This window comes from Chlorocebus sabaeus, chromosome 22 (assembly GCF_047675955.1).
Source record: "Chlorocebus sabaeus isolate Y175 chromosome 22, mChlSab1.0.hap1, whole genome shotgun sequence".
Taxonomy (NCBI): domain Eukaryota; kingdom Metazoa; phylum Chordata; class Mammalia; order Primates; family Cercopithecidae; genus Chlorocebus; species Chlorocebus sabaeus.
Window position 1 is genome coordinate 70,590,722 of NC_132925.1, and position 11,271 is coordinate 70,601,992.

Sequence of the window (11,271 nt, forward strand, 5' to 3'; positions counted from 1 at the left end):
TAGGTCGTGAGTCTCGCCTTCTCCCTTATTAGCATGACACCTTAGTGAGACATAGTGTAAGGATTCCTGAGTCATTGCGTAATAGTCAAGTGAAAACTACACCTGTAAAAGTTTCATATACTTGTTGACAAGAGGCGTTTCCATGGAGATTTCTATTTGGGTTCAAGTTTTCTCCTATTTGTGCAGGACTTTGGACTTCTACTAGGGATGTCCCATCTATCACCACATCTAACATATGAAAGGGCTTCTGTAATTATTTCTTATTTATGGCTCTGACCTAGAAAACACCTTTCTTCCTCTTAAAGTTCAAGATGTGAGAAACTTTCATAGGTCAAACCTGGGCAGGATGGGCAGAGTACTACAAGGGAAAAACCAAGCAAGGAGGGCTGAGATGCGTGTGGATGGTCACTGCAGCACGGGACTGGGGTGGCACCCAGGGGAAGCAGGTGTAACTGAGGAACCTCAACATTCCTGACTGTTAGCTTAGTAAAGGTGAGATGGAAGTGAAGCTTCCTGTTTCAGACCTGGTGTGAGCTTTGCTGACAGTAGCAAGATGTGGCCCCACAGACCAAAAGGCATCACTCTTTAAAGAACTACAGGGATGGAATCAGTACTCCCAGAAATCCCTTCTGGAATTCCCCTTATTTCTGTCTCCACTTTATAACTGCAGAAATGTATTACAACAGGCAGGCATCATTCTCATGGAGAGATACATTTCCAGTTATTTGCTAGATTAGTCCTAGGTTTGTAGTCCCTTCCAGCCACCTGAAGGCTCTCTTGGTGGACTCAGTTTTAGTCATGACAACTACTATTTGTTGGCAGCTTACTAGATGCCATGCACATTCAGCACATTACGTGCAGTCTCCTATTTAATGTATGCAACAGTTCTATATAGTGATTGCTATTGTTATGCTTATTGTTACTATCCTAATTTTGCAGCTTAGGTAACTCTGGCTACAGAGTTTAAATAACCCCAGTCCAGAAGCTACTAAGTGGTGGGGTGGGGATCTATCCTAGCTCAGCTTTTTTTTTTTCTTTTCTTTTTTAAAGAGGCAGAGTCTCAATCTGTCAACCACGTTGGAGTGCAGTGACACCATTATAGCTCACTCAGTCTCAAACTCCTTGGCTCAAGATCCTCCCGCCTCAGCCTCCCAAGTAGCTAGGACTACAAGTACGCACCACCATGCCTGGCTGATTTTATTTTTTTTGTAGAGACTGGGCTCTGTTTCCCAGGCTGGTCTCCAACCCCTAGCCGCAAGTGATCTTTCCACCTCAGCATCCCAAAGTGCTGGGATTACAACCGTGAGCCATCACACCCAGCCCCCTAGCTCTGACATCTTAACCACCAAGGCTCAGAGCCTCTGATTTACAGTTCGGAAATGGCTTGGAAGCTCAAACTGAGAGTGTTACATCAGTTAGTCAAAACCTCATGACATCCAGGGCCACAGATGAGTCTTGAAATGTGTTTGTCCTATAGTGATCACAGGCACTTTGTGGGGATGAGAGAGAAGAGGAGTAGGTCTGAAGCCAGAAACAGGAAATGGAAGAGATGGAAAAGAGCAGTGCTGGTTTCTGAGTCGTGGACGAGCATCATGGCGTTGTGTTACCTTGTCCATCCTAGGCATGGAGCAGAACTGGTTTTATAGAGAGGACAACAAACACCCAGTGATGAGGCATTTGCTGGGCTTTGCTCCCAAATTATGCCCTTGTCTTGTTCCAGTTCAGTTCCTCTGTAGAACTAAATCCCTTCTTCCTGAATTCCTTCCTGTGCTAGTTACCACCTCACCTCCCCGACCCCACACCCCATACACACACTTTTTTAAGACAAAAAATAACCTCTATCTTGCTAGTGGCCAGTGTTGTCTTTGGCTGAAGAATAGTCAAGTCTCAATACGTCAACTTATGGAACACATTTCCTCCAAGGCCTCTGACAAACCCAGAATCATTATCTCACCTTTATAACACCATAGCGTGAACGGGAAGATTCTCGCAATATATGAGAATTGTTTTCTTGCTTGTCTTTCCAGTTATTTTAAAAATTATTTGTGTATTATTATTATTTTCTTTTTGGGGATAGGATCTCGCTTGGTGGCCCAGGCTGGAGTGCAGTGGTGCAAACATGGCTCGCTGTAGCCTTGACTTCCCAGGCTTGAGTGATCTCCCGTGTCAGCTTCCCAAGTAGCTGGGACTATAGGTGTGCACCACCACACTAGGCTAATTTTTGTATTTTTTGCAGAGATGGGGTTTTGCCATGTTGCTGAGGCTGGCCTTGAACTCAGGGGCTCAAGCGATCCTCCCACCTTGACTTCCCAAAGTGTTGGGATTACAGGCTTTTGCCACTGAGCCTGACCTAAAATGATTTTTATTATTTTTATTTATTTATTTATTTTGAGACAGAGTCTCACTCTGTCACCAAGGCTGGAGTACAGTGGCGTGATCTTGGTTCACTGCAATTTCCACCCCCTGGGCTCAAACAATTCTCCTGTCTCAGTCTCCTGAGTCGTTGGGATTGGGATTATAGGCATGCACCACCATGCCCGGCTAATTTTTGTATTTTTTGGTAGAGACAGGGTTTCACCATATTGGCCAAACTGGTCTCGAACTCTTAGCTTCAAGTAGTCCTCCCGCCTCGGCCTGCCAAAGTGCTGGGATTACAGGCTTGAGCCACTGCGCCTGACCCCAACCTAAATTATTTTTTGAATTGACAAATTTATCTTTCAATTAATCTTATTCTCAATAATATTAATAGTTATCATTTATTGAGTGCTTACTCTGTATCAAGTATAGTGCTAAAGATTTTCATAATTACTTTAATCCTGGTATCATACCCATACAGAATATATTAATATTATTATCCCTACTCTATACATGAGGAAACTGAGGCTTAAAGAGGATAAACTACTTGCCTAAGGTCACATAGCCAGGAATTCACTAAATTGGAATAGGAACTCTGTTACTTCAAACCCTCTTAAATCTCTACTCTGACAAAGCTGATTGCAGTGTTCATCTGAATGACCTTAACAATTTTGCACTTTTAATATCTCCATTAATTTTATCTTTTTCCATTTTTATTTCCAGTGTCTTCTACAAATGCTTCTGGGAACTGGAGGACCCAGTTAACCATAGGGCTGTCGGATTATGAGACTCCAGCACATTCTTCTTACACCAGCTGCTATGGCAATGTCTATAATCCTTTACCCTCTCCAAGCAGGTGAGGAGGCGGTGCTTGAAAATCCTAGGAGCCTGTTCCAGTTCAAAAGAATTCAAGGATCCTAATTTACAAATGTCAGATAATCTAGTTCAGGGGTTGGCAAACGATGGTCTGTGGGCCAAATCCAGCTGCCACCTGTTTTGGTAAATAACGTTTCATTGGAGAATAGCCACACTCATTCACTTACATGTTCTCTATGGCTGTTTTTGCACTATGAGGGCAGAGCTCAGTAGCTGCACCAAAGCCAAAAATATCTGGCCACCACAGCCAAAAAGTGTCTGGCCTTTAAGAAAAAGTTTGCTAACCCCTAATCTAACTCATTCAAATTTGACCCTGTTCTTCAGTATTACATTGAATTCTTGTATATTTCCTCTAAGGTTTACAAAGAACTACTTGCACAGACACCAAAGCCAAAAATATCTGGCCTTTAAGAAAAAGTTTGCTAACCCCTAATCTAACTCATTCAAATTTGACCCTGTTCTTCAGTATTACATTGAATTCTTGTATATTTCCTCTAAGGTTTACAAAGAACTACTTGCACAGACACCAAAGCCAAAAATATCTGGCCTTTAAGAAAAATTTGCTAACCCTTCATCTAACGCGTTCTGTTCTTTAGTCTGTACATTGAATTCTGAGTCTGAAGCTTTTTTTAAAAATTATGGTACTTGAAATCCTATTAGTGATAAGTCCATTTAAGTCTCTTCTGAAACCTTGCAGGAAAAATCTCTCTACTCCAGGAAAGGCTGTTCGTACCAAGGTTCCTTAGACAGTTGGTAGGCTGGATTTCAAACATTTGCTGCCTTTTTAATCTGATCCTATGTTTGTTATGAAACAACAGACACAGCCAGCTGTCCTGTTTGTCTGTAAAAGTAGTTATTTGTAAACATTAGAGGAAATGTACAAGAGCAATTTGTTAACATTGATTTTTTTTTAACTGCAGACTCTGAATTACTTTTTAAAAAATTTCTTGTTATCCATAGGAATTAAGTTTGAAGAGGTCATTTGTCCCTTTTACTTTCCCACAAAAGATAATCCACACCCATGGTACCAAGAAGTAGGACATTTTCTGTTTTTTTAGAATGTGTAATTTTGATTTCTTTAAGTCATATTGCTTCAGGCACAGAAGACTTATACAGACTACAACTTACAAAGGTTTCTATGCTGGTAAATTTGAGAATTTAGCGGTTTCTTATCAAGGCACTCACTGTTACAAGCAAATTGGAAATATTCAGGCCCAAATGCCTTATTTTTTTTTTTTCTCTACATTCAGTGGGAGTTTTTCTTGGCTTGAAATGTTAAGCCAATTGTCTCAGCTAAACAAAGGGTAGAATTGTAATGAAAATATACTTCAGAAGATGTCATATAGCTTGGACTTCTGTAAATAATGTTTGAAAATGAGTTAGGAGCAAGAACCAACATGACTGGTCTAAAATTTGAGCCGAACCTTTTCAGTTTAGTTCTAACCATTTTTTAATAATATATTTGCAAATTATTTTCATGTTTGTGTAATTTTACTTGTCTTTTTGTTGACTCAGAAATGATAATACAGTTTTTGGTGCATTACGCAGTTCTAATATCCTTAACACTACTGTCATTGGACTCAGGGAGTGTTAAGCATTTTTAGAGAAAATCTGTTTTTACAAAGTCTGCTCATATGTATCAGACAGCCCAAGATGGCTTGATAGGGGATCAGAGGGGGCATAACATACAGGAAATTAGAAGCTATTTAAAAATCCCTATTGTTTGTTTGTGTATGCGTATGCATATATGAGCTCATGGTGGAAATTTTATAACAAAGAGATAAATAAATAGGAAATAAATTAGCCATAATTCCACCATCCAGAGATAGCAGCTCTTAACATTTTGGCATATTTTCCCCATTTTTCTCTGTCCATGTAACATGGAATGATATTGTACATACAGTTTTATATCTTATGTTGTACATGAAATTCTACATCTCCATGTTTTAAAAAACTTAACATCATAACATAACCATGTTCCCATGTGTTTTAAAACTCTTTAAACCTTATTTTATATGACTAAGATGATATTCCCCTCAAATGAACCCTAATTTACTTAGCAGCTCCTCATTTTTTGAAGTTTTTTTTTTTGAGAGGCTTTTAGATTTTTCTTTTTCTTATTAAAGTACGGCAGCTATTTTTACTTTTTTTCTTTCCCAAGATGGAGCCTTGTTGTGTTGCCCGGGTTGGAGTGCAGTGGTGTGATCTCAGCTCACTGCAACCTCTGCCACCCAGGTTCAAGTGATTCTCCTGCCTGAGCCTCCCAAGTAGCTGAGATTACAGGCACGTACCACCATGTCTGGCTAATTTTTGTATTTTTAATAGAGACGGGTTTTTGCCATGTTGGCCAGGCTGGTCTCGAACTCCTGACCTCGTGATCTGCCCGCCTCGGCCTCCCAAAGTGCTAGGATTACAGGAGTGAACCATGGCGCCCAGCCAAGTATTGCAACTGTTAACATCTTTGTCCAAAATATGTGTCTGAATCCCAGATTATTTTCATAGGATACATTCCAATAACTAGAGTTAGTAGATTAAATTGAAAAGTGTATTTTTTAAAGCTCTTGCTTTCCAGAAAGATTTGCCACTTTGCTCTTATGGCCACAGAGATACAGAAGTGCTTATTCCCATCCATTTGTTTATTTAGGGTTCTTTTTAGGATACAGTCTGATCAATTTAACTTAACCTATTAACAAGGCAAGTATAGTAATAATCATTCATAAAGCTTTAGAAATGTGCTCTAAAATTCTGTACATTGTTTTTATGAAAACATGATTTTTTAAATAAGAGGGAATTAGGTTTTAAGATAAAAATGAAAAACTAGATTTTTCCCTTAAGCCAAGGATTTGAAATGCATAGCAATATATTAGTGTTTTGTTGTTTTTAAAAATAAAGTGTATATTATTTAAAGATCCTTTGCCCTAGAGTATCCAGGTCTTAAAATTATAGAAAGGTACTAATTTTTACCAATAAAAATTTTTTTCTAGTACAATTGGCATAATTGTAATTAGCATAAACTTTCCAAAGTAGAAATGTTGAAGCTACCTAGTACATAATACAATGAAATTCTTGGCTCTACTGCTGCAAACTGTATTTCCAAATAACTTTTTTTCTTTCACCTCCTATTTTCCATTCCCTTTCCCCTTTCCTATCTAACTCTATTACTAGGCAAAACCAAGGGCTTCTATCCCCAAGAATGGTTGTGTCTCCAGAAATGAGATCAGTTGTAAATTCTGTTTTGCTAAGTGTAGCCAGCTGTAGTAAGTACAGTACCTCTAATCTGTGTGTTGCTTCTTGCATAGCAGGAGTTTTGCTTGCACTGACTGATGTGTGAAATTATGAAATCTGCCTTTGTTTTTTATGTTACATGAAAACACTAAAAACCTTTATTTCCAAAGTTCTTCTTCCAAAGACTTTAAAGAAAAAAATCACCTTTACTAAAATACTTTGGAATGTAAAATAAAAAAGAAATCAACTAACCATCTAATCTCTCTTAACCTACCGTGACAATAATGCGGTTTTGCTTATCAGAATGGTTTGTATGATAGGATGCTCTCACTTGGAATTGCCATCTAAATATGCCTATGATTTTTTAATGTGATGCTGTTTCCTGGGTCACTTCCAATTATGCCTGACCCATAAGCCCTAGGGATATCGTGTATGTCCCTACGTGCCCCTGCCACCTTCTGAATGTATTATTTTGTCCCTGAGGAAAGCATCTAGCATATTCCCTTAATTTGAAGAATACTTAAAATGTGATTGTCACAATATACTTTTTAAAAAGTTAAAAATATAACTGTCACACAAATAAAAATGGGCATGGGCCAAAGATGTATTGAACTCATTGATAAGTGAACTAGCAGAATGATAAAGCTGGTTCAAAGAGAATTCAAGACACTGAAAGAGAGAATGTTGGAAAAGACTACTAAATGAGATACAAAACCAGTTAATGTCCAATAGGGCAATAAAACTGTAACCATAATCTTTTTTACTAGACAAGTTATTTGTATTGCTTTGAGACAAAAATCTACAAGTTAACATGTAACTTAATACAATCTGGGTCCTGATCAATGGTAAATACAAGTTAAACAAAGGTATGTCTTTCCAGAGAATTAAATAATCCTTTTTATGGGCCTGTTAAACAGTGCTCCAGTTTGACATTGAAAGAACATGCAGTCATCCTTCTCCTTTGCCTTATCTCTACATTTTGGGAAATTTTTCTTAATAGTGCTTCCTACTAACTTCTTTAGATGTAGTAGTCTTTGTGCTGTGGGGACAAAAACATGGCCACAAGTAGTAACTTTTCTGGTTTTCTTTGACAGACAATACACAGAAATCAGTCAACTGGATGGTACAGATGGAAACCGGCTGGAAGACAGCCTGGGGAGTAGTGAGCAGAGACTCTTTTGGCATGAAGATTCAAAGCCTGGAACATTAGTCTGAACTGCAGTTGGACCTCTTGACCGAGCACTGCGTTCTCACACTAGTGTGCCTTGCAAATCGTATTCGTCTTCCGAGAGGATGTTCGTGTTAGAAACCTAAAGACATCAAAGGTTGAAGAGAAGACTTAGTTGCCCTGGAAGTGAATCAGTGAATCACACACGAAGCCCCACAAAGCCCCTGAAGGAGGATTTGGCCTTTCAAACTCTAGGCACTAACCTAACTGCAGGGTCTGCCCACATGTTGAAGTACTGCCAAGAGAGGACTCAGTGTGAAGCCTTCGTCAATAGCAAGCACTTTTTAAGGGAATAAAAGATGTTAAAGGCAAACCTCAAAACCATGAAAGGACGTTCAGGATGTCCCATGGCAATAAAAACAGGGGAAATCTCAGAGCACAGTTCAGCAGGATGAGAGAAGGGGAACCAGAAGCTCCGGAGTCATTGCTCACATCACAGAGTTTGAATTCGCGAGCTGACAAAGAATAACATGCTCTTTCTACACAGACATGGACAATTTAGACAGTATTGGAAAATTACTTGAAGCTGGATTTCCGTGAAGTTCTGAATGAGTGTAAATGTTTTTTAGGATATTATAAAGAGCGATGTTTTTCATAAGTACCATAAAATGGGTTCTGGAAAAACTTATTACCATAGCATCCTGTAATATAACTTATGGCAGCAGATTGGGGAAAATGAAGCAGCCCACTGAATAATTGACAAAGTCTGCTTGGAGAATGTTCTAAGGTACAATATCATTGAGCTCCTTTTTCCTTTCTCCACTAATTGCATGATGAGCTATTGTTCTGGCTGGTAATTCTCCAACTCGGCTGTCATTTGAAGTGGCAGACTTAATATGGAAAGTTTTTATAATTATCAGTTCGTAAAAGTATTTTAAGATGATACAGAAGGCATCCAAAACAACAGAAAAAAAAAAGCCACGTCATTTTAGATGAATTGCGTGCCTTAAAATGGTGAACATTAGAAAATTAAACAAGTCTGGATTCCACAAGTAGTTCCAAGTCACCAAGTGACAAAAACAAAGTTAACATTAAAAAACAACAGCAACAACGACAAAAAACTCCAAGCTGCAGTGGATGTAATTATGAGGCTAAAACTACCTCATACTTTCCTTGGAAGAACTAATTAGCTATGGTTTATTGTAGGGTTTTGTTTGTTTGTTTTTTAAAGCAAATTATTTCCATATTCCAGTTTGATCTTTTTTGTCATCTTTGTTTCAAAATTCCATAAAAGGTGCTCCTTTCCCCCCTCTTTTATACAAGTTTCTTGTTCATATTGTGAATAGAAAAGTTTCTGAACAACTTTTTTGGAACATTTTCTATCTATATTCCAAAGCATGTAATATATACATAAAAATGATTTGTTAAACTGGTCCTTAGTCATTTGTATAATTAGAAATGAAGTTTGGGGAAAAATTTTGGAAAAACAAGCAAAAAAATAACTTATTCCTTTTTTGCATATTTGTATAGCCTTCTAGAAACAGAAATAACCCTTTTGCATATTCTTTTATTGTTCTGACTTTTCAAGACCTATTATTTTTTTACATAGGTCAATAAACGAAAGGTGTGCTACTGAAAATGTTTACGTATTCTTCCATTTATGTTAGGGCTTCATGTGAAACAGGTCACAGTGCTCTACTTCGAGTGATCATACTGGGCAAGATTTCGGATTTTTAGTTATAGTATTACCATATTTTATTAGTTCCAGGTTGTACATTTTTAAATATTTACATTTGAAAACAGGGTTCATCTTTTGATTGACGGCATATTCTACTTGAATTGGCAGTTTTTTCTTAATAGTACATTAAAAATAATGCTGTGTCTTACAATAAAGTTGCCTTAGAATTGATGAAATACAGTAGTTTGTCTCACTGAGGATGACTGATGAGACTTTTTAGGTTTTTTCATCTTGGAAATGTTGTTTATTTGTAGCAGGTAATTTATACTCATTTCACAGACTGGCAAACAGGTCTTCTAAATTCAAGAAATTAGTTCTCTGACATCCTTTAATCCTATATAATGCAGAGAAGGGAGTGGAAATGAAATATAGGGAGACCTTAATATTTCCATATGTGTATCTTGCATAAAATAACATTTTTCTGTTCCAGAAATGGTATGATTACAATTGCAAGTATGCCTTGAAAGGGCAAGTATCACTTGGCTCCCAAAGAGGAAAAGATGGTATAGAAATGGAAGCTCAGGGCCAGGCATGGTGGCTCACACCTGTAATCCCAGCACTTTGGGAGGCCGAGGTGGGAGGATTGCTTGAGCTCAAGAGTTCAAGACCAGCCTGGGCAACATGGTGAAACCCCATCTCTATGAAAATACAAATATTAGCCAGTTGTGGTGATGTGTGCCTGTAATCTCAGCTACTTGGGAGACTGAGCTGTGAGGATGGCTTGAGCCTAGGAGGCGGAGGTTGCAGCGAGCAAGGATCGTGTCACTGCATTCCAGCCTGGGCAATAGAGCCAGACCTTGTCTCAAGAGGGGGAAAAAAAAAAGGAAGAAAGAAATGGAAGCTCAGCAATCCTATTGCATGGATTTCTTCGTCTCTTTTGAAAAACATTTCTCAACCACATTGGTGTTAAACCAATTAAACTACATTATTTATTAAAAGCCAAAAAGTGACAAAAGTACATTATTCAACATGTAAGTTTCCTCTTTTTTATTACAAAATACCATATACTCATGGTAAAAATTTTAAATGCAAAACCAAAATAGTACATAACAAAAACATAATCATGCCCATTAGACTAACTCTCAGATATGATAGTTAATTTACTGTATATTTGTTTGGATTTTTTTTTATGCATATAGCAACTTTTTAAAAGTCTAGCATATTACAAGTACAGTTTTACAACTTAGTTTTTTTGTTTGTTTGTTTTGTTTTTTGCCTAATATATCTTATACTGAACTACCTCATAAAGATGTATGTTTATTTAGCAAGGTGGATTTTTTAAATTGCCTCACTTTGTCTATTTTTCAACATTTGAGAAAATTTTTCAAAATTCTTCCTTGTATTCACAAAAGCTTAAATATTATAAGAAATAAAGATTCCAGAATTGTTTTAAACTATTAGTTTGGTCTGTTCTTAGGAACAAAGGCTCAGACTAAAGAGTTTCCACAAATGTGAGTCCTTAAAGAGCTTCCAGAACTGGAAGAATGACTTTCTTCAGTACAATAGGCAAGTTTAGATTATTTCCTAGAGTAGTGCTTCTCAAACTATCAGTAGTGAAAGACCAATTTTTAAAATTTCCAATCCACCTATAGTTTTATAAAGTAAAATGAAAGCAAATTACTTGAGGAGAAAAGCTAATTCAGAAAAAAATAGACAATTGAAAAAACATAAAATACACACCCCTATTTATTATTAGATTCAGCAGACATAAAACTACTCTGTCTAGTTGCAATCAAAGTTTCTAAACACCAGCTCTCAATTTCTGTACTTACCTTGCCCCACGTTACAGACCACCCTTTACTAAGCACTGACTTGGTGTTATGTCAAGGGAGGTGCTTCATCCATGCTTGTCAAGACAAGCCAATAGTTGTCTTCTGTTATCTCACAGGGCATGGAGACGCAGTCCATT

General features: G+C 37.6%; 1 protein-coding gene across 3 annotated transcripts in view; it reads left to right on the forward strand.

Annotated features, from left to right (window-relative positions):
* The window catches only part of FRMD4B (FERM domain containing 4B), a 363,826-nt gene extending 353,282 nt beyond the window's left edge, over positions 1-10,544 (forward strand). For 2 of the 3 annotated variants that reach the window (XM_007984946.3, XM_073009939.1), the window contains 2 exons: positions 3,079-3,211; positions 7,551-9,263. In XM_007984946.3, the coding sequence (XP_007983137.3) occupies positions 3,079-3,211; positions 7,551-7,671 (254 nt within the window). In that variant the 3' untranslated portion in view covers positions 7,672-9,263. Of the gene's footprint in view, positions 1-3,078; positions 3,212-7,550 lie in introns of all 3 variants that reach the window. The other variant, XM_007984948.3, reaches the window with a different exon arrangement.
* Positions 10,545-11,271: the final 727 nt, after the last annotated feature.